Raw genomic sequence first — 24,955 nt, 5'->3', positions numbered from 1 at the left:
GTCAGGCAGTCAGGTGGATTTGGTCAGATCAGGCGTTAAATGAGGCCCATCAACAAGCATTCACACCACCACAGGCATCCCCATCCCCGGTCTCTAAATCTGCAAAAACCGAGAATCGAATCCGCACCAACCATAAGAAACCTCGCCCACGACCTTCACTGATTTTCATGTGCTACAATTGCCTACAGCTAATCATTCTGCAGTTATCTATACAAATGAGATCCGCTGTAATAGATGTACATAGTGGTTATCACCACCATACCGCTTGCACAGTTCCGCGAGAACAGTGTGTCAACTGTCAAGGCAAACATGCTACCCCATTCTTAAAAAAAAAAAAAAAAAAAAGCTATCAAAGCCCACTATATCGGTGGCAACCACCTGCAACGTTCTCAACCACCTAGTCAATAACTTCCGTCCCTCTTAGAACTCAACCTTAACCACTCTGCAATTCCCAATACAACTACAACTAACCACACATTACAATATCATCCCTCAATAAACCTTCTAAAATGTCTTCTGTCCTTCCTAACTAGCACAACCTAACTTCTATATACCCCAAACTTCCTTTCCCAGAAATATTGCATGCCCATCCCAGAAATATTGCACGCCTCAACTAATTTCCTTGTAGCCCACAATGCAAGCCAGACAGACGGCAAGCGCCCTCTGTAATTACAATTAGTCTCAGCCCCCTTAAACCCGTCGATCATAGGTAAATAAATTCGCCAACACCACATTTCAATAACTCCACTTTCTCCAACACTGCCATCTTTCCTAAAAATACTGGAAAATAGGACAAAGTCGCACGTCTATAACGTAGCAAGTGAAAAACGTCGCAAAACTAAGTACTACCAACCAGCAAATATGGGACATAGGACCTAAGGGGTCGGGGGTCCCACCATTCATTATCCACTTGGGGGGCACACAAGGGAGTCGCACAGAGTTCAGATCAGATGAAGCTGATGTTGTGTGGTCGTCCGACGAAACTCTTGTTTCAAAAGACCTGGATTTGGCGAGCCGATCATGTCCTCGGACACTCCCGGCACTAAAAGCCATACGCCATTTCATTTACCACCTTACCAAATCAGATCGTGTGGAGTGTTGTCAGGCAGATCTGCTTGTCAGTTGACCAGAGCAGACCTACATACAGTACGTAATGACAGCAGTGACTACTGAGCCGGGAGTTATTGCGGAGGATCTGGAGCTATATAAAGAATTTACTAGTTTATGGGATACGTCGAGTAAGCAGTACAGCAGGGCGCAGAGGTTCTGTGCACCGTGCATCTGTCCGACTCGGCTCGGTTCGGACCTGCGTTTTGTCTCAGGGCGACTCGGCTAAGCTCGGCTTAACTCGGCTCGGATGGTGGAGCGCAGCAGAGCGAGTGAGGAAGGGGGAAACAAGCCGAGCGAGAGAGACAGGCGTAGGAAAACAGAGAGACAGAGCTATTGCTCAGAACAGAGAAGTGTGGGGTCTGCACTTTGGTCAACCTGGAGAAGTCGTCTTGTGCACCTTGCGCCGCGCAATGCACCGGTGCGTGCAGTCTGAGAGGCCCTGCGGTATAGTAACACGGATGCCAGAAATCAGGTTCTTGAGATCCTGCTGGAAATTGAAAGTTATAGAAAGCGACGCAACGATTGCGACAGGGAAGACGAAAATAGAAAATATAAGGGCAGTGACTGCTTCTTTCATGACGGTACCTTGTTTCGATATCAGAGGACTCACTACGTGTAACAATATACTGAAACTTTCGTAGTCCATTCTCAAATACTTACGGAAGTCATCAGAATCCATTTCTTTTAGTAACATCATATAACTAATTCTTTTCGTTCAACTAGCTATTTCTTTGCCCACATTTTTCTTTCTATTTCTCACGTTGATTAACAATGCTACAAGCGCGACCCCAGCCTTTTGGCTTTTCGATAAAACGTGGGGCATGATGTGTGCGTTCTATTCCGGAGCCAAAGCCAACTGATGAGACCCGGCACTTACAAGGAGAGGCCAGACCCTGCGGCTAACAGATTTCAACGAGCTTCAATGTACCTTTGAGAGGACACTCAACAGTAACTTCTGTATAAGGGTCAATAGGCTTTCGTTTTCCAAAAAAAATGAGGTCAAATGTCATGACGCAGGGCCCGCTTCGGGCCAAGTGGACTAAAAGGCGAACAAATTTTACTTAAACATGGCAGGCCCGCGACGTAATAATTTCCGAAATATTGATGAGTCCCCGATTTCAATGCAACGCATATATACTTGTAGAGTTATATCACAGTCAACCGGACCTGTGGCCTAGTGGTCACCGCACTTGTCTGCGAACCTCGAAGAAGTGAGTTCGAGTCTCGTCGCAGCTATATTTCTTGTTCACAATAAATTAATATTTGAGAAAACGTGAAGATTTTTTTTTACAACTTGCTTTACGTCGCATCGACTGATAGGTGTGAAGATAAAAATGGGAACAAAAATATTACGCAAATATTACGCAGATAGGTCTTACGGCTACGATGGGATAGGAAAGGGCTAGGAGTGGGAAGGAAGCGGCCGTTGCCTTAATTAAGGTACAGCCGCAGCATTTGCCTGGTGTGAAAATGGGAAACCACGGAAAACCATCTTCAGGGCTGCCGACAGTGGGGTTCGAACCCACTATCTCCCGAATACTGGATACTGGCCGCACTTAAGCGACTGCAGCTACCGGCCTCGGTAAGGAATGAAATATTTGAAATTTACGGGTAACACTGAAAGGGGTGCTATTACCTGTGTAATCCAGTAATCACTTTTAATAACTAATGGTTGAAAATGAAAATCTACAGCCAGTTTCCAGCCATTCGACTGGGTCAGGAATAGAATGAATGAAGCCCCCATCTAGAGCCGAGGATAGGAAGTTTGTCGCACTCCTCTGAGGTAATGGCTGACAGATGAATTGAAGTATATTGGAGAATCTTGATGGAATGAAAGATGACACGGAAAACCGGAGTACCCGGAGAAAAACCTGTCGCGCCTCCTCTTTGTCCAGCACATATCGAACGTGGAGTGGTCGAGATTTGAACCACGGAACCGAGCGGTGAGAGGCCGGCGCGCTGCTGCCTGAGTCACGGAGGCTCTACAATAAGTCATTGTTACTACTTTCATTAATTCAGCTATCTGAAAACCGAGATTTATTACTACCTTATACACGAAGGTGCCACTTCATTATAACACAGTTCAAGAAGGGTTAGTAAAAAGAAAATTTGTTCACACTTGTCCCGCATTTACGCTACATGTCTTTACTTCTTCGTCAAACTACTACGTCTTTTTCATTTTCTTCAGTCTGAAGTCCTAGATCTTCCTGTTTTTCTAAAGCAGAATAAAACTGAAGTAGTTCATTATTCCCCCATTCTTCCCCAAATTGTTTTGACAGTAATTTTGACAGCTCATTCAAACAGAAGAAAAGGCTTTTCAGTGTGACATGCGCATTAGCAGTAAACATACACGCACGATGGGACAGCACAGGGCTAGCAGCCGTGGCCTTAATTGAGGTACAGCCCCAGCATTTGCCTGGTCGGAAAATGGGAAACCACGAAAACCATCTTCAGGGCTGCCGACAGTGGAGTTTGAACCCATTACCTACCGAATGCTAAAGAATGGCCACGCTTAAGCGGGTGCAGCTACAGAGTTCGGTGCTTGCACATTCTATTGCCAATGCAGGTCGTATACAGTCCCTTAAAGTGAGCTTTGCTCACTGGGGCTTTTCATGAATAAATAAATAAATAAATAAATAAATAAATAAATAAATAAATAAAATAACAGAACTCAACAATTTTTGCGCATATTGTGACGTGTGTCAGTCAATGCCACCTTAAACATTCTTACCCATCTTTACACTATTGTATCACTGAATAAAGTCTTTCTGTTAGCTCCAAGACTTAAATCTGTGAAAGGCTTGAGCGACTTCTATGATCTAATTTCTTCTCTGAGTTTACTTTTTGCTTTCAGCTCTAAGAGGTTTCTCTTGTTTTATTGTACTCGTAGAACTGTTGTGGTTTGTGTGGTTCACTGCCTGCTACATCTTGAAGTTATTGTCACATTAAGAAAAGGCCAGACCGAAGACGTTATACTGTATTTCCGCATCACCTTCAACGGGGCTCTAAACCCAACGCCTTGTTGTTGGAACTAATTGTAGAACACAACAGGGTCTTTGTGGCTTTTGCGGATGTTTGATTGGCGTCTGCGTTAATTGCATTTATGAAAAGCAGAAGAGTCTTCTGACCCAATTTGAAATTATGAAAGGGGAACAGCATACATTTAGGAAGGCCATTCAAATACAGAATACTGTTAACACTTTGATCGCCAGCATACGTTTCGTAAACTTCTTGTTTGGCCAATCTTTTACAGAATTTATTGCTGAAGATAAACGAGGAGATGAAGGAAACTACTCTTTTTTTATATATAAAATCTATCTTCTTCCGCTTTCCCACTCTATCACTTCGCCCTGTTTTACGGCCCGATGCCCTTCCTGACGCCAATCCTACATAGAAGTTTGTATTCACTACTGCGTGTTTCTGTGTGGTTGGTGGTGTGATGTGGTGTGGTGTATGACAAACACACAGGAATTAACCAGACGCGATCAAAATTTCCAACCCGACCTGGAATCGAACCAAGGAACCTGTCGGACGTAAACAAAAATATATATCAAATATGTTAAAATGTTGCGTGCTTGAATATGTCTGACGTGGCTAATTTTGATTAGAATGTGCAAACACAGTTTCAACCTGGCGCTGTTCCAAAACTATAGACTTACCTACGTCAGAATAATTATACACTGACGTCAATGCGTCTTAGAGCTGGGGGTCATTCGAACATTTGTGTAATGAAATAGTGTCGTGTAACAAAATGGGTGAAGCATTGTTATCTAGCAACAGTACCTTTAGAGCTGTACAGGCCGCGGATAAAGAGAGCTACACAGTCCGTGGATTTGTATAAAGAGATCTGCACACATCATGGGCGTCCATCAATCCTTCACATCAAAGCCTGACGGTTGCTAAGTAACATCCCGACACACATTTTAATGAAATACGTATTTGTGATCATTTTATTTTCCCAAACGGAAATTTAATAACTTTCTTAATCTGTTAACCCTCCAAGGTTGGTTTTTCCCTCGGATTCAGTGAGGGATCCCACCTCTACCGCCTCAAGGGCAGTGTCCTGGAGCGTGAGACTTTCGGTCAGGGGATACAACTGGGGAGGAGGGCCAATACCTCGCCCAGGCGGCCTCACCTCCTATGCTGAACAGGGGCATTGTGGGGGAATGGGAAGATTGGGACGGATAGACAAGGAAGAGGGAAGGAAGCGGCCAAGGCCTGAAGTTATGTACCACCCCGGCATTTGTCTGGCGGAGAAGTGGGAAACCATGGAAAACCACTTAGAGGATGGCGGAGGTGGGAATCGAACCCACCTCTACTCAGCTGACCTCCCGAGGCTGAGTGGACCCCGTTCCAGCCCTCGTACCGGGGCTCAGGGGGTGGCAGCTAATCACGCAAACCACTACACCACAAAGGCGGACGAAATTTAATAACATTTTCTTTAATGGCGCACCGAGCACCAATTTCGGTGGATTATGGTGTCATGAATTAATCTTTGCTTTCATAGGACCAATATTGGTTATACTGTGCATTGCACCACCTGTTCAAATGAAACCATGTCTCATAAGAAAACACTAGCAATGCCGGCTTTAAATCACCACTGCTCGCTGACTGAAGAAACCAATTGCGTTAAGTCGCTATTTTTCTCGAAATATCCCCATTTTTGATTATTTTTAACCAATTTAATTTTTGTCGATTACAGCGTCATCTGTCAGCCAAAATGACTTTAATCAAAGGTCAAATTGGGGTCATTTTTTCTGGGGAATCCAAATCTGCAATAAAAAATGGGGGTTCATATTTAAGATTTCCTTCTCCCCGTTCCTCACCCCTAAGGGGTGTGGGTAGGGGGTGGATTTTGCTATCATTGGATGTCCCCTGGCGAACCAAACAACTTTTATCAGCCGTTCCTTTTGATCCGATGTGTAGGTTTCGAGATATTTGCTCCGATAGATTAAAATGGCCCATCCAGTATATTTCCGCGCATTAATATAACTGTATTCTTCGGTGTTTGCCTAGTCTAAATAATTAGCTTCCTCTTGAAGTTTGCTATTGCTTGTCGGACTGAAGAGAAACCAAGTTGTAATAATACACACAAGCAGATACATTACATGTACATATGTCAATGGGAATACACAAACCGTACTAAAGTCGTGGCTAGACAAGGTTGATAACGAAATTTCCTTCCATTTCAACTGAACTAATCTATATAGAAGAGGTGATGTTGCTTTCCTTTTCGGAGGAGTTCTTGCAGACTTTTCTTGCTTCTTAAACATCCTAGTTGCATTCTATACGTACAAATTGGAACGAAATAAGACCGCATTATTTAAACACTGCCTTCGTCATTTCACACCAACTACGTTATTCAAACCTGCCACAATTCTACTTACCTGGTATTACCCAGACAGATTTACAATTCTACAGAAAAAGAAAATATGTTTTTCTTATATCCGCAAATGTAACACTAGTGATTTTCATAATACGGCAGTCGCAATACGTAAATCTTGCAAGTCACGGAAAAAAAACATGACTGTGTAGTGCCAACGTGCAAGATTAACAATAACTGTAAGACGTCATGTCGGCAAGTGAGGTCCCTAAACTGTATGATTAGCGACACTGCATCGAATCAAACAGTTAGAAAATAACTATAAATCACTACCTACAGTGTTAACAGGGGAGAAAGATCAAGGTTGTACCCTTAGCGTACAAGCTTACTGTACATGGCAGAGAGTATAGAAAGATCTCTCCGGCTTAATATTAACGCTTTCGTTACTCAAAACTTAAAGGATTTCATTACAAAAGTCGGCTTTTTTCAGCAGCCTGCTGTACAGTGATAAAGAATATCTGGTATTCACCGCGACGTCTGTACCAGCGGGTAAGCAATTCACTACAAGCAGGCACTGTAAGTAACGACAGTCCTCGTGTCTCATTTTCTGGTGCATTTTACATGTCCAAACTTCATTTGAAGTGAAGAGTGTATTTCAAAGAGAAGGCAAGCTACTTGAAGATACTAAGCTATTCAGAAGCTCGTTAGGTTTCTCTTCCTCCAGTCCTTTGTTAGACGATGGAGAGATCACAGGATGAAAGCAAGATACTCGGCGAGCGCTCTCTGCCAATGAAGAGATACACTAATCTCATGCCCGTAACCAGGCCTATGCTGTGGGGTGCTGCGTATTGACGTATCTCTTAGTATACTTGTTGAGGAGCAAAGAGAGATTTGCCATGTCCAACGCCAACGTAAAATCCCGTAGTTTTTAATAATTTGCTTTACATCGCACCGACACAGATAGGTCTTATGGCGACAATAGGATAGGAAAGGCGTACGAGTTGGAAGGAAGCGGCCGTACAGTACAGCCCCAGCATTTGCTTGGTGTAAAATTTGGCAACCACGGAAAACCATCTTCAGGACTGCAGGAAGTGGGGTCCAAACCCGCTACTACCTGGTTGCAAAATAAAATACATCGGTTTAGATGGTTTGTTTTTTTGTAACTTACTGAGTTATTGATAGCGCATATTACACATTTTGTAATATTTAGTCGGCTTTTCTATACAATGTGCATGATTATACATTAGGTATCGTAGCATATTCAGAACTTGGGCAGTGTGTGCTTTGACAACATTATCGACATGCACGTTAAGATCGTGTTTCCGTGTACTTTTTTAAGAAAAGCGAAACCACGTTTACCTTTTCGAAAATCAGATGATTATAAATATGTCTCTCGGTCATGGCCTCCATCAACGGCTGCTAATTTCAGATGGCAACCAGCCAGCACGGTTGCTAGGTAACAATCTCTGACCATCCATCGATCCACCCATACCTTACATCATTGCCTGCAGGGTTGGCATGTTTACACACATTTTGTCGTGTCACGTTACACAAATTTCTGGATGACCTCCAGCCACAGAACATATTTATGTCAAATTGGGCGTTTATACATAAAATAGGCTATATACAATTTTGTCTGAATACTTCGCAATCTCATTCATTGCTAACATTTTTGAGAACTGTTCTGTTCGATTCCTTGGCTGAATGGATAGCGTAGTGACTTTTGGTTCAAAGAGCACCGGGTTCGATTCCTGGCCGGGTCGGGGATTTTAACCACGTTTGGTTAACTCCCATAGCTCGGGGACTGACTGTTTGCGGTCGTCTTAATACACGTCTTCATGTACCGACAACGTGTCACACTCCAGACCATCGCAAAAATACGCAATAGTGAATACATCCCTCCACAATAAAGTCGGAGTCAGGAAGGGCATCCGGACGTAAAACTAGGCGTAATACCCATTTGCGCCGACCACAGAGAAAAGGATGGGAAAGACGAGGAAGAAGATTCATCAAGGTTAAATGAAATGAAATGAAATGAAATGGCGTATGGCTTTTAGTGCCGGGAGATCGCAGGACAGGTTCGGCTCGCCAGGTGCAGTTCTTTTGATTTGACGCCCGTAGGCGATCTGCGCGTCGTGATGAGGATGAAATGATAATGAAGACAACACATACATCCAGCCAGGGAAATTAACCAATGATGGTTACAATTCCCGACTCGGCCAGGAATCGAATCCGGAAACCCTGTGACCAAAGGCCAGCATGCTAACCATTTAGCCATGGAGCCGGACTATTCATGAAGGGTAAGACGTGACAACATGAAAGTTAACCAAGATATGAGCGGCGCTAGTAATATCACTGCGTGAGCAGCCAGTCATGGTGTGAAAGTGTAGCTCATAGGGTGGCATTGTCAGGCTCATATATAACAGCACATTCTGGCTCGGTGAGGAAAGTAACGAAAAGCTACTTCACTCCCCAATTCCCTAGTACGACTATTCAATCACGCCTACGCTATCTATAATAACTGACGGCGAATCTATTAAGGATCTAACCAGCCTTCGGGCTGAGGACTTTTAAGTCATAACATTTTTTATGTTGAAAACATTTCTTTGCAAAGTAGGGGTTCCTATACTGTACTATGAAAAACGTAAAGCAGTTTCCTCAATTGTGTCGAAAGTTGAAGGGCTAAAGGGCCCGGAAAGGTTTTAAATCCATCAAATAAAATAAAAAAACACATTTCGAATCACTTCCGGCCTAAATGCAGTTCCGGAAAAACAGCCTAAAATCGCTTGTTTCTTTACTCGTTCTCCTTTTTTTTATTCAAATCCTAACCTAATTAACTTATTTACATAATTCTTTCTGTAATGTGTTCCTTGGTTCAATACCCTCAGGCGCTTATTGACTTTTTAAAAATGTCCACACCGAATGTAGTTATAAGGGCTTAAGTGAAACTCAGTATTGACTCACATCAGCGCTCCTAGGGGTAGAAAAGGCAAACTGCTAATGCAATCGACCGGATAACGATGATTAAGGAGAGAATTGTATTTTTTGCGAATAAATGAAGAATATATTCTCATACTTTCTTATATTTTATTTACCTAAAATTCGCAGCTCATATCCCTAGGATGTTTTCAACACTGAGTTGCTTGCCTGAAGGGTTAGAACTGTGGAAATTTTTTAAGTCATCCAAATCTCGTTCCTGGTGAGCAGTAACGATTCCCTCGAAGAATACTACATTATGCCCAAATTATGAACAGCAAACTCCAGACGCCCATCATGCTGTTTGGCCACGAAGGTGTTTACTAAATTTCTAATCATACGGTAGTGACCTGAGTGCGTCTATAGCCCTTCCCTTCCAAAGAAAGTTACCAGAGGTGATAAATTCCAGTCCATTCGGTAGGGCGAATCCTCCTTGCGAGAGTTAAACGCTGTCGTAAAAATGGAAGAGCTTCTGGTTTCTTTGTTCGTTCCTTGCTTCCAACAAAGCCTGACAGTAACTAGTTCAGGAAACAGCTCTTCAGGTTATCGGCATTAATCTGTGGCGGAGATGAGACATTGTGCAAGTTTCTAATTTCTCGGCGAACATAAACACAGCATTACGAGCTGATGTCAGGATTAATATCCACGCGTTAGTATGCAAATAACTGCTGTAATGACGACTCGTTAAAAGTTATTCAGATACACTAGCAGTCGAGTAGATTATTTGCGTTCCCTTAAGCGTTGAAATATCTGTCGATTCAGAGGTTCGTTTCGTCTCAGGACGGCTCGCATTAATTCCTCTAGTTCGGTGGTGGGCTGTTTATATTCGTCTAAATTCACGTCTTCATTTACTTTCAATAAATCACACTACAAACCAACATACAAGCATCAGCTCAAAAGATCTGCACAACGCCTCTCCGGAGGCCACACTCCATTATTATTATTATTATTATTATTATTATTATTATTATTATTATTATTATTATTATTATTATTATTATTATTATTATTATTATTATTATTATTATTATTATAGTAAAGTCATTATGAAAAACGAAGTACAGCAAAGTGTCCCCTATTGCCATCTCTTGGCACAGGCCAGCAAACTGTAGCTCTACCGAAGTCCCAGTCTCATCCACGGCTATGACAATATGGAAGCTGCTGGGGTATGGGTGGTACTGAGTAATGCCATTCAGAGCACGACCAGTGCGTCTGATTTTTATTAAAGGTGTTGCTCATAGAGTTAAGTTGTGCTACAATAGCACTTTACGGTCCAGTGAGGAAAACAATGGCAAACTACCTCACTCTCCTCATTTTGCCTAGTACGCCGCCTTCTGGCACCGTCATCGGTTGTTGCGGTTTCCCCGTAACCGCATAGTCTTTGGTTGTGCTATTTGAGGATTCAACTGGATTACATAGCAGAACTTGGTTAATTCGAACGTTTTTAATTTCAATTCGTGAATAATTTGAAATTTTCCCGCAAACTCTTGTTTAATTCAAATATGATATTGTTTAATTGGTAGTAAAATATAAAATATTAGAACTCTCATATTTTTTAAATATTATGTTTATGTTTGATGGAACGCTACCTGAGTGGGAGAGAATACTTATTTTTATGTCGGTGCTAGAAACGGCACTGTGGTTGTTGCAAAACAAAACAAAACAAAACAAAACAAAACAAAACAAAACAAAACAAAACAAAACAAAACAAAACAAAACAAAACAAAACAAAACAAAACAAAACAAAACAAAACAAAACAAAACAAAACAAAACAAAACAAAACAAAACAAAACAAAACAAAACAAAACAAAACAAAACAAAACAAAACAAAACAAAACAAAACAAAACAAAACAAAACAAAACAAAACAAAACAAAACAAAACAAAACAAAACAAAACAAAACAAACTAACTCAAGCTCTTCGCCACCTGAACGTATGTTCCTTGAAACCCCTTCTAGGCAGCGAACTTGGCGTTTTTTTCCTATTGGTTTTACGTCACACCGCCACAGGTAGATCTTATGGCGACGATAAACTTGGCGTCAAACAGTAGATGATATGAGACATTTCACTGGTTACTGGAGGCTTGAAAGGGGAGACTTTGTAAAATAGCGTAACTGCCTTCTGGTCACGGGCACCTGGGTTCGATGCAAGGCCGAGGATTTTAGCCGAGTGTGATTAATTCCTTTGATTCAGGAGACTGGGTGTTTGAGTTCATATTAATATAGTTATCTTCGTACAACACACCATACTACCAATCATCACAGAAACGAGCAATAGTTTTTTTTTTTTTTTTTCAATTTGCTTTACGTCGCACTGACACGGATAGGTCTTATGGCTATGCTGGACGAGGGAAGAACTATGAGTGGGAAGGAAGCAGCAGTGGCCTTAATGAAGGTACAGCCGCAGCATTTGCCTTATGTGAAAATCGAAAACCACAAAAATCCATAGTTCCAGCCCTTCAGGTAAGCAACTCAGTGTTGAAAATATCCTAGGGATATGAGCTACGAATGTTAGGTAAATAAAATATAATAAAGTATGACAATATATTCTTTATTTATTCCAAATCATTACAATCCCTTTTTTAAATCATCATTATCCGGTCGATTAGATCAGCAGTTTGTCTTTTTCCATTACTACGAGCGCTAATGTGAGTCAATGCAGGGAGTCACTTATGCCCTTATAAACTAAAACTACATTCGGCGAGGACATTTTTCAAAAAATCAACAAACGCCTGAGGGTATTGAAGCAAGGAACACATTACAGAAAGAATTATGTAAATAAGTTAATTTGGCTAGGATTTGAATCAGAATGAAAACGAGTAAAGAAGCGATTTCAGGCTGTTTTCCCGAAACTGCATTTAGGTCGGAAGTCTTTCTTTCTTTCTTTCTTTCTTTCTTTCTTTCTTTCTTTCTTAATCTGTTTAACCTTCAGGGTTGGTTTTTCCCTGCGACTCAGCTAGGGATTCTATCTCTACTGCCTCAAGGCAGTGTCTTGTAGTGTGAGACTTGGGGTTAGGGGATACAATTGCAGAGGAGGACCAGTACTTCTCCTAGGCGACCTCACCTGCTATGCTGAACAGGGGCCTTGTGGAGGGATGGGAAGATTGGGAGGGATAGACAAGGAAGAGGGAAGAGAGCACCCGTGGCCTTAAGTTAGGTAACATCCAGGCATTTGCCTGGAGGAGAAGTGGAAAACTACGGAAAACCACTTCGAGGATGGTTGAGGTGGGAATCGAACCCCCTCTACTCTGTTGATCTACCGAGGCTGAGTGGACCCCGTTCCAGCCCTCGTACCACTTTTCAAATTTCATGGCAGAGCCGGGATTCGAACTCGGGCCTCCGGGGGTGGCAGCTAATCACAGTAACCACTACACCACAGAGGCAGACTAGGCCGGAAGTGATTTTCGATTTTTTAATTATTTTTAAAAAGTCTGATAGAGCTATCCAAGATTCACAATTTGAAACTTTTACGGGCCCTTTAGCCCTTCAACTTTCGGCACAATTGAGGAAATTGCTTTATTTTTCGGTTTTCGTAGTATGGGGACCCCTACTTTGTCTGCTAAGAAATATTTCCAACATTAAAAAAATATTCAAGGCTGCCGACAAAGGGATTCGAGCTCACTATCTCCCGAATGCAAGCTGACAGGTGCGTGCCCCAAAACACGCGGCCACTCGCTCGGTAAACACGCAATAGTGTGTACTAAAACTAGAGGTAGGTCAGGAAGGGCATCCGGCCGTATAATTGACACAAATGCACATCGAGCGCCGACCGCTATAAACTGGGTAAAGGGCTAGGCAGAAGGAAATTTAGGTTAAGAGAGTGAGAATCATCAGGTTTCAAATGTCGATCGGCAATGATTTCAAAACATGTTGAATATTAGTCGTTTCACAGATTTCAACAGGGGTTCCTACCTGTAGGGCAGCTGTCTGATCCAGCAGAGGCGAGTTGCCGGCTAGCTCCTCGCAGCCATTCAGATCCACCATGTCGGGAGGGAAAAATTGCTGCAACAAAACAACAGCTCAGTCAGAACCTGTTTCTTGATCGATGACCGCTCCTCTCGAGTACGAGATGGAACGACAAGCCGTACTCAGAACATATGAAGTTTGACAGATCTCTTCAGGCAGTGGAGCACACAACAAGATACAACAAAAGTTTGGCATCTGAAAAGAATTACACAAAATAATCAAACAGCATACAAGAAATAGATATTTTTTAGAATCGCAGCATCATCTGGACAAAAATACAAACACAGTATTCTGCAGATCTAAAGTGGAGAATTTGATAGACATACGAGAAGTTATATTGCCAAGATTGTTAGTGAACCCTCTTAATTCCGAAAAGAAAATAGTGTAGTGGTTAGCGTGGCCACCCCTGGAGGCCCGGATTCGGTTCCCGGCTCTGCCACGAAATTTGAAAAGTGGTACGAGAGCCGGAACGGGGTCCACTCAAGTACTGGGAGGTCCACTGAGTAGAGGGGGGTTCGATTCCCTCCTCAGCCATTCTCGAAGCGGTTTTCCGTGGCTTCCCACTTCTCCTCCAGGCAAATGGCGGGATGGTACTTCTCTTAAGGCCACGGCCACTTCCTTTCCTCTTCCTTGCCTAGCCCTTCCAATATTCCCCTCCCTCCACAACGCCCCTGTTCAGCATAGGCGAGGCCACCTAGGAGAAGTACTGGTCCTCCTCCGCAATTGTATCCCCCAACCCCAAGTCTCGCACTCCAAGACACTGCCTTGAGGCTGTAGAGGTAGAATCCCTAGCTGAGTCGGAGGGAAAAACAACCCTGGAGGTTAAGCAGATTAAGAAAGAAAAAGAAAGAAAGAAAGAAAGAAAGAAAGAAAGATAGAAAGAAATAATTTTATAATGACTGAAAGTAAGATTTTACGTATGATTTGAGATGTTCAGAATTTCGAAATTAATACGACCTACTACTAAAAAATTTTCATCCCTCCCCCTGAAGGGGGAGACGGGCCTCTTTAATGGTGGGCCGTCTCATAGGCCAGGGGATTTGTCGTGGTGATGGAGACGTGTGGAGAAGGTGGAGCCGTGGACTATCCTAGGAAGTGCCCCGTCATTCGTCTTAGTGCAGGGGAATGGAAAACAACAGAAAACAATTCTCAGGACAGCCGACGGTCAGGCCCAGCAATCCCCGTCGTTATCCTGAATGCAAAGGTGTAGAAAGCACCATAGTATAGAGTCATCAAGTATTGGCTGTCTGGTAAGCGAAATATTTTTGCGGCTAGACGCATTTGATGCTCCGCCACAGTATCAAGTAATTTCCTGGAGCAACTCAGCCGCAGATTGTCATTGATGACTCAGAAGTGGCCAAAACGGAAAATGTCTATTTTCTCTATTAATATTAGCTGTTATAAAAAAATTGTGAAAAAATTAATTTCCAATACTTCAGCTCAATGATGAACATTTTTTGCTCCTATTACATTTTTCACTAACTCGCAAATATCACCAGAAATATTACTTCTATCTAGAATGTGTACGGAACAAAAATTACAGGATATCCAATTTCCAATGTTTAGCGTACGAGCTATAATAATGGAGATTGAAGAATTTAGATATTTTGTGCTTTGCAAACTGATACAGTGGACATATAATCTCGTATTAGTGCACCGACAAACAAGCATATTTACGGAGTTTTAGAAAGTATCTGGCAGTTATTTCCGTATATTTGCTCGACCAGAAATATACTGTTCGGGTACATGGTAAGGTCTTTTATGTCAACTGACTGCTGTATAACTGAACATTATAAATTAAAAAGCAAAGCCTCCATGGCTGAGGCGGCAGCGTGCCGGCCTCTCACCGTTGGGTTCCGTGGTTCAAATCCCGCTGAAGGCATATGAGATCTGTGCTGGACAAAGCGGAGACAGGACAGGTTTTTCTCCGGCTACTCTGGTTTTCCCAGAAATCAGTCATCTTTAATTCTAGTAACAATATCCAATAGCATTCCTTTCCATCCGTCAATCATTAATCATTGCCCCTGAGGAGTGTCACAGAATTCGGCAGCCGACACAATTCGTATTCTTGGCGCTAGGCGGGGGCTTCATTAATTCCATTCGAATGACACGAAACAGGCTGAGGATTTTCATTCAAATTCAAAAGCGTCTAAGTACTAAAATTGAAAATTTCAGGATTGCCAGTTAGAAAGGGTCTATTACCTAATCTATGTGTACAGGGCTTGTAGCCAAAACGTTGGACGAAGTAGTTTTAGAACACTCTATAAACAGATCAACAGCAGTACGTGGAATAAAAAAGCACGGCCGAATGGCTACCAGGCTGCACAACGACACATCAAGTCGGCAGTGAAAAAGGTGTCCAAGTTCCACTTTTCTTCGCTAGATAGAGTTGCCCTTCCCTGTAGTCACGTAACATGGTCAAGATTTCAGTTGATAATACAGTACTAGAAAGCAAGAAATGTATATATACATACAATGACTGAGCAAATGTCATGGGATAGCGGAGTACTGATGCGCAGGTGTGCTGTCTGCGCACCACACGCCCCCTGTGCCAGCGACAGTTGTATAGAAGAACTTGTGAGCAGTGGCTGTGCATGTGACAGGTGTAACATGGAACGTCGTCGTGAGCTGACACCGTTCGAACGGGGTATGATGGTCGGTGCTCGACGGATGGGAAGTACGATTTCGGAAGTGGTGCGGAAATTCGGCTTCACGCGATCAACCGTGTCCAGGGTGTATCGTGAATGGTTGAATGCGGGTGTCACCGTCCACAACAGACGAACGACCGGCCGTCCAGCCACCCTCGATGACCGTGACCGGCGACATCTGAGACGGATTGTCAATAGTGACAGACGGGCAACCGTGCAACAAATCACGGCTCAATTCAACACAGGCCGTGCTAGACACTTCTCCCAGTGGACAATCCGTAGGAACATGGGTTCTATGGGGTATGGGAGCCGGCGCCGCACACGGGTGCCACTGTCAACCCAACGTCATCGGGTCCAACGACGCGCATATGTCGCCAGTCACCAGGGATGGACACTGGAACAATGGCGTAACGTGATATGGTCGGCCGAATCACGATTTCAACTGCACCATGCCGATGGGATGCACCGTGTATGGCACAGACCACATGAAGCGATGGATCCCGCCTGCCTCGAAGGTGTGGTCCAGGGCGCTCGTGTCTCTGTTATGGTCTGGGGTACATTTTATTGGTATAGAATGGGCCCCCTAGTTGTTCTGGAAGAGACTTTGAATGATACGCGGTATGTTGAGCTGCTCGGAGACCATCTCCACCCATTTTTGGCCTTCCAGCTCCCAGACGGTTCTGCGGTGTTTCAAGATTATAACGCGTCGCCAAATCGCTCCCACGTCACCCGGGAATGGTTCCAGGAACATGCAGCGGAGGTCCAACGACTGCCATGGCCACCCAGGAGCCCCGATATGAACCCTATCGAGCATATCTGGGATGTCCTGGAACGCAGGCTCTGTGCCATGGATCCTGCACCCACGAACAGACCAGCATTGGCGGCCGCTCTGCAAACGATTTTGTGTCAGCTGCGTCCAGAGGACTACCAGGGACTTGTCGACTCACTTCCACGGCGTCTCACTGAAGTTCGCAGGGCCAGAGGAGGCCCCACACGCTATTAGGTGACTATCCCATGACATTTGCTAAGTCAGTGTGGGTGTGTATATATATTTGCCGAAAAATTTAGATCCTTTTTTTCAATTTGCTTTAGATTGCGCCGACACAGATATGTCTTATGGCGAGACGACGGGACTGCGAATGAAGCGACCGTGGCCTTAATTAAGCCACAACTCTGGCATTTGCTTGGTGTGAAAATGGAAAACCCACAGAAAACCATCTTCAGGGCTGACGACTGTCGAGATCCATTCTTAGTTTTCATTTATGTATTTTGAACAGAAGTATTTTTGTCTTTGCCAACATACCTGTTAACATGTTTCTATGTACCTACATTTTTTTTTAACTTGAGTACTAATTTGTTTTAGAACGTTGCCATGTAATAAACCTTGTTTTTCTGCTTCTCTCTGAATTTTTAGACTTTTTTAAAATTCTAGTATTCAATTATCTTCTGTAACCACAATGGTTGTGAGTTGTTCAATAAACCGTAAAAGACAGGCAGTTCTTACAGCTAGGAAGCCAAATGCGCATTTTTATTTATTTATTTATTTATTTATTTATTATTTTTTTTTTTTTTACAAAATTGCTAAAATTGTATCTCAAAATGTTGCATGTGGTTAGTTACTTTTTTCACCTAATTTTAGCACACATTAATTTTAAAAGCATATTAATTTACGTTTGAGCAGTCTTTTGAGATCAAGACAGCTCTTTGTGACCTGGGTGACCCAGGTGTCGGTATCTTTGTGAGATGCTGTAAGCGATATTACAGTTGATGGGTGTGTTAGACATGTTTTCTCTTCTCACAATAGAATCATACAGCCATTGTTCCATTGTTCTGAGACTCGCATTAGCTCTGCTAGTTCTTTTGTCAAACTCCGATTTTGTTTGATATATCGAGGTTTGATATAGCTTACACTCCATCTTCTTCCTTCGTCATATCTTATCCGGTAGCTCCCAGATAATCATACGCGGATGGAAAGGGAAATCGGATACAGAGCAGTAAACGTGTTTCAGTAAACGAACAATGCGGTCGTGAAAATTCAATATTCAGTGTTTCAGTAAATTTCAACAAGTGACCATTTAAATATGGATGGCTCGATTGATGGCACACTTTTCTTGTGCTCAAGATTTTTAAAAACTAGTGCACTTTCTTGAAATGTAAGGGTGCTTATATATCATAGACATAAGCGTGCTCAGTTCACTTGGAAGGACGTGGATTCGATTCCCAGTCAGGAAGTTGATATATAACACTTTTCTACTTCTGGAGAGGCGCATGGCCTTGAAGTCCACTCAGCCTACCACCAGGCGGTAAACACAGTAAGGCATAGAGCTAATAACTCTAACCCACTTATTAAGTATAGTGGAAGCCTTTACCTTCCTTCCTCGTATGGATGGGGACAGTGGAATAACATCCACAGATTCCCCTGCCTGTCGTAAAAGGCGACAAAAAGGGGGACCAGGGGCTCCCAGATTGGGAGCACGGGTTCATATAGCTGAGTCCTGGGGAAACACCGACCCTGGAGGGTAAACTTTTGTTCTTTTCCTTGATGGAAGGTAGAAATACCTGAGAACTAGTGGACCTGTCTCCTTTGTGTATTGAATTTACGTTCCAGCACCTTGTTTCCTGGAGAGAACATGGACTCCCTCTTGCGACGAACTCGCAGTGCGTTTAATTGTATGTAAATGACTGACAACAGGTAATTTTAGAAAGTGTTCTCTTGTCATTACAATCATATGAGTTGTGAAGTTGTGAGTGTCGGAGACACGGTAGGTCGGTCCGACCGGACATGCCAGCTAGTACTGGACACGAGCGTTGTTTCCAACGAAATGAATCGCACAAAAGTAAGAATATATTTTTTAAACTTCCTCAAGTCGCTAAATAAAACTTCATAAAAAATTATCATCAAATTATGATCGAATTGCTGTTCCAACGGATCAGTGGTAAATACAGAGTTCGTGAGCTCACCTGCTGGCCATGATCTTTAAGGCGTTAAGTCGTAGTTAGCCGATTAGAATTCTGTCAGTGGGAAAAAAAGATCATCACGGGAATGTTGGCGCCGGCAGGGTAGGGAAAGTGGTGGTATACAATTTCTAATCAGTACATTCCGTGTCAAAAACATGGGTTCAATTCCAAATCTTTCCGCAGTGTTCAGATGGAGCGAGAAAATATGATTTTGGTGATAGTGATTCGTCCGTTGGATGACGACGTCAAGCCTTGAGCAGGCTATGTGCCGACTCCGAGTTTTACCACCTTCCTATCTAATTGTCTTCATCATACACCCAGACGCGCAGCACGCCCATGGGTATCAAATAGAAAAACCTGCGACAGGCCTCTCTGAAGGCCACACACAATCAATCATCACCAAGTTCGTGGATTGGATCCCGGCTGAGAAACTTTATTATTGAAGGGCAGTCAAAAATCTTTGATACACCAAGTTACATCATTTTTGTTGCATTTTAACCTCTGTTCGCTCACAAGAGTCACCTAAAAATTAAATTTCAGTCACAGACACCGTCCAGTAGAATTCCGTTTTCCCTGCTAGACAACAGCAAAGTCAGAATATCGAAATTGATAGGCACGCCGCCTAGATGTCACCAGTTCACCAGTTCTAGTGTGTTCTTATCCTACGTTTTTCTCTAGAATGTCTTCTTTCTCTATCTTGTTTATATATTTTCTACCGGATTTCCGTAATTAAATATGAAGACAATGCAGGGGGGTGGGCCTAATAAGCTTAAAATTATAGACACAGCCGAACATTAATCTCTGGGTGACCTGGTCAGAACCGATGCAGGACAAGACCACAAAGTAAAATTTGGTCATAGGACAAAGCCGCAAAACACTACAGAACAAAACCACAAACCAAAATTATAACCTAAATAGGTCACACGCACAAATTACTCGCCTTCAAAGGACCTTGCACCATACATCTTTCGGCAGGTGTTTCGTACTAATCACTTTGATGTAACGGAGCCGTGAAATTTGTCCTACTCTATGATCAAGCCAGTATCGAAGTACTCGTAGTAGTTCACGTTTTCGCTTTTCTTTCGGAAGTATTGACTTAGGTCCCCTCTTCATATTGACGTAAGTTTAAGCTTGGGATTGTTTCAATTTTTCAGCAAATATATAAATGAAAGGACTTTTTGAATCGAAGAAGTTTTTTAAAATGTCGATGAAATGCCTCCCCTTCGTTGTTCGTTTTCGGCACCGTTGCGTCTGTCGGATCAGTGACCCAAATGTCAAAGAGAAAGGAGATTCATCGTCAATCTACGTACGTGTAAAAATGATAAGCCCTATTGGACTTACAGTCATAGTCGTGTCTCTCGTTCGTGTTCACTATTTCAACAGAATTCTCCTTAGTTCTGATTGTTGCTCAATATCTTCTCAACGTACAGGAAATATTCCAGTCTGCCAAAATTCGCAGCTTTTTTTAAAAAGCTAATTGTTCGGGGCGTCGACCTATAAAGATCTTTTGCCTCTACTTGCACTATATGTTATGAACTTGCGTGTAGTTGAATACTCAGTCCCCAGATCAGGGATATTAATAATTTACAATTAAAAACCCCTGACCCGGCCGGGAATCGAACCCGGAGCCACCGAGTGACAGGCGGACGCGTTGCCCCTTACACCACGGGGCCGGACAAATTCTCAGCTTACTATATTTATTATTTTCGGTTCTTTTGTTGTTAACACCCTTCAGGAATTCCATAGCTATATCCAATTCAAACACTGTTCGGTACGGGGTACGTTCACTTGGCACTAACAATGACATGTCACGAACGTTGTAAGGCACCAAACATAACACGAGCTTAACAGCGTAGTTAGTTCTCATGTCCAAACATTCCCTAAAATACCAATAGTTTTTACGGTCAAAAGTTAAAATATCTGAGAGGTTTTGTCTCGCATGTATATTTGTGCTTTTGTCCTACAACCGGAAAATACTACAATCACAGAGATAGAAATCTGATATTAGGATTACACAAAATCTATTGGACGCAGCTGAACTGAGGAAGGTGGAACAAGGGGAATCTTGCGTGTCTTCGATTTCGTGCGTGCTAGTGACAGGGAAATATCAGCTGTCCGCGTGCGTACGAGGTGCAGGAGACGGGTCACGGTCAGCAAAAGGACAGGGAAAGGTAGCATTTTTCCAGCTGCACGCCAGCAATACTAAAAGTCTGGATTTCCCGAGTAGATCGTACAGCGAGCGACTCAACGCCGATTGCTGTCGCCAGTATCCCCGGGCGGAGGACCCCATTTAGTTGGGTGCTTGTTCTCCAGTGGAGGAAATACCACCATAATCTCCAGCAAGCAGGTTAGTTGGGTGCTTGTTCTCCAGTGGAGGAAATACCACCATAATCTCCAGCAAGCAGGTTAGTTGGGTGCTTGTTCTCCAGTGGAGGAAATACCACCATAATCTCCAGCAAGCAGGTTAGTTGGGTGCTTGTTCTCCAGTGGAGGAAATACCACCATAATCTCCAGCAAGCAGGTTAGTTGGGTGCTTGTTCTCCAGTGGAGGAAATACCACCATAATCTCCAGCAAGCAGGTTAGTTGAGTGCTTGTTCTCCAGTGGAGGAAATACCACCATAATCTCCAGCAAGCAGGTTAGTTGAGTGCTTGTTCTCCAGTGGAGGAAATACCACCATAATCTCCAGCAAGCAGGTTAGTTGGGTGCTTGTTCTCCAGTGGAGGAAATACCACCATAATCTCCAGCAAGCAGGTTAGTTGGGTGCTTGTTCTCCAGTGGAGGAAATACCACCATAATCTCCAGCAAGCAGGTTAGTTGAGTGCTTGTTCTCCAGTGGAGGAAATACCACCATAATCTCCAGCAAGCAGGTTAGTTGAGTGCTTGTTCTCCAGTGGAGGAAATACCACCATAATCTCCAGCAAGCAGGTTAGTTGGGTGCTTGTTCTCCAGTGGAGGAAATACCACCATAATCTCCAGCAAGCAGGTTAGTTGGGTGCTTGTTCTCCAGTGGAGGAAATACCACCATAATCTCCAGCAAGCAGGTTAGTTGGGTGCTTGTTCTCCAGTGGAGGAAATACCACCATAATCTCCAGCAAGCAGGTTAGTTGAGTGCTTGTTCTCCAGTGGAGGAAATACCACCATAATCTCCAGCAAGCAGGTTAGTTGGGTGCTTGTTCTCCAGTGGAGGAAATACCACCATAATCTCCAGCAAGCAGGTTAGTTGAGTGCTTGTTCTCCAGTGGAGGAAATACCACCATAATCTCCAGCAAGCAGGTTCTGTTCTCCAAGTTACGGGTGGCATCATTGAGATCTGACAGTAAGTATAAAATAGAGATGCGCACTATCGACCATAAACTAAACAATCGACTACTTCACAAAACAAGTCAAATGAAATTAGGTTGCACTCTCGTTACTGCGACACGGAAGCGAATAAAGCGACCGGTTTTTGATCACTTCGTGTATCTCCGAATAGCTACCGCCATTAAAGCATTTAAGTCATTCGTAAGATCTTGGTTCATTTTCGGAGCATGTCTGTTCATTTGCCCCGTGTACAGATGAATGTAAATCGTCTCATAAGCTTGGTATCTGTGGGATCCTTGATAGTATGTGTGTAGCTGTAATTATTTTAAGTCCAGGGTTGGAATATGTACCCACGGTACAGTACTATCGTGGTATTTGCTAGAAGTGAGTGTAGAAAAACCCATGGAAAAAACTACACCAAGTGCAGCCGCTGTCAGTGACGGAATACGAACCTTATATCTGCGGGTAGAGTACCTTCCCATGCTCAATGTGGAGTGGACTTCTCGGCTGCCAATGGGTCCCTTTGAATGACTTTGTATGTAGACCAATATAACATTTTATTTTTTTTACAACTGGCTTTACGTCACACCGACACAGATAGGTTTTATGGCGACGATGGATCAGGAAAGTACTAGCTAGTAGTGGGAAGGAATCGGCTGTTCCCTTAATTAAGGCACAGCCCCAGCATTTGCCTGGTGTGAAAATGGGAAACGACGTAAAACCATCTTCAGGGCTGCCGACAGTGGGGTTCGAACCCACTATCTTCCGGATGCAAGCTCATAGCTGCGCGTCCCTAACCACACGGCCAACTCGCCTGGTGATATTTATTATGTTCTAACGAGTGTCTTATACTAGTGATTACATCTCAAAAATCTAATTTGTCAAATTAACACTGTCCACTTTTCTTTCGGAGAAGTTTCGATCAGAAACATTCGAATGTTTTGTCATGGAACGACTGACTACTTGCGATATCCGAAGAATATTTTCTATTGAAAACTTCGGACTATTCAGCAGGCGCTGCTTCATAATACGACTGCAGAACCACCAGAATTAAAGATAAAATATCCAGCGATTAGTGATCCCATTCTTCATACTGAGAGTCGTTATCAAGCCAAAGATCGAAACCCATGCACATACTGATGATCTGACAACCTTGTTTGGATCTATAGGGACCGTGCGTATAGCGAGTGCTGCCATCTGGTGGCTTAATCTGAGGTAACTGGTAGGAGCGGTAGGAGCATTTTTCACCATCGAGTTACTGAATAGTGTTTTTTATTTTACTAGCTGTAAGTCTTTGACTGTTCACATTGCTTACTGAGGTAGCCTACATTTTGATTAGGTTCTTTCAGCATATTCTCCAAGCATGAACGATACTCACAGTACCGTACCAGTAAACGCAGTAAATGTCACGTGAACTGTTCCGTGTACGGTTGTAATTATACCTACTAAAACAGCCCACCAGGAACGAATTTTTTTCCTTTTCCAGCCGCAGCTGCCCGTAAATCAGAAGGGAAGCATGGATAACTTTAAAACGTTCAACACTTGATGCAAAACTGTGGATTCCTGCCAGTAATTCCAGAATCTGCATCCGACACTTCACTGATGGAACACCTACCAGAGACCCTGATAGCCCTGGATATAATAAACCTTCTTTGCATATGTTACCAGGAGGAACTAATGAGGACGAAATGCACAGGAATCTGACAGTCAGGTACAAGAGGAGGAAAGGAAGACAAAGTGAAATGCAAGAAAACATGAATTCTGTTCCTGAATCACAATCTCCCCTAACTGTTTTTAGTATAGGTATTCAGACCGATAATTTACCATTTTCGTATGACCAGGGAAATGTAAATGTACTATTTTGTAATTTATATTTGTCCAGTGATAATTCAAAATGTGATTCAGAAACTCTGACGATTTTACACACGAAAGTGTTAGACAAACAAAACACGTACGGAAGCGCTGCGACGTAGCAGAAAAAAAATAGTTGTAAGGTACTAAAGTATGTATCCATATTACTCTCTTCGAGTAAAATATTTCGTACTTTTTCTTAATTTACTGCAGATTTTACACTTTATTTGAGTAAAAACAATTATCTTCCATTTGGGACAAATAGTACCGTGACATTTCGTGGATCGGTTTCGTTCACGTACGCAAACGATCTAAATTAAGATTTCTCTTATTCTTATCTTGATGTTAATATTATATGGGGTTCGACTAACATTAGTCTCTTTCAAACATAAACCAGATACTTCTTCTGAAAGTTTTTCTTCCACCTCATATGTGTGATGGCTATCATTAAGCTCTCTTCCTTTCCTCAAAGTAGAATTCCTAAAATACTGAGAACTCCACATAATTTTCTGAAAACCTACAAGAATAACAGCATTCGACATAGCTGATTAATTCAAATTATACGTATTCACAACACATTTCAATAAGTAAATAACGAAAGCTGATGTTATTCTGGTGTTTCTCCTACCGATGAATAATCGTCTCTTCCGCCAGGGGCGCTGCGGTCGAAAATTTGTTGTTACGCACGGTCCCTATAAACGACAGAACATTAAGTTGAAAGCATGAGAGTGCACTTAGCTACAAGCTTTCTGCGATAGTTTCGTTTAATCTGTTCTTCCTTACTGCCAGAACATTGAATTCAAAGTCAAACTTCAATAACA

At 42.8% G+C, this 24,955-nt stretch overlaps 1 protein-coding gene across 1 annotated transcript in view; it reads right to left on the bottom strand.

Moving 5' to 3' along the window:
- The window catches only part of LOC136875863 (growth factor receptor-bound protein 10), a 1,220,440-nt gene that overhangs the window by 532,016 nt on the left and 663,469 nt on the right, over window positions 1–24,955 (bottom strand). Inside the window, exon 5 of the mRNA XM_067149484.2 lies at window positions 13,322–13,411. Coding sequence (XP_067005585.2) covers window positions 13,322–13,411 — 90 coding nt within the window. The remainder of the gene's footprint in view (window positions 1–13,321; window positions 13,412–24,955) is intronic.

This window comes from Anabrus simplex, chromosome 6 (genome assembly GCF_040414725.1).
Source record: "Anabrus simplex isolate iqAnaSimp1 chromosome 6, ASM4041472v1, whole genome shotgun sequence".
NCBI lineage: Eukaryota > Metazoa > Arthropoda > Insecta > Orthoptera > Tettigoniidae > Anabrus > Anabrus simplex.
Note: the sequence above shows the minus strand (reverse complement) of the source record. Positions and strands in the feature narration are given on the sequence as shown.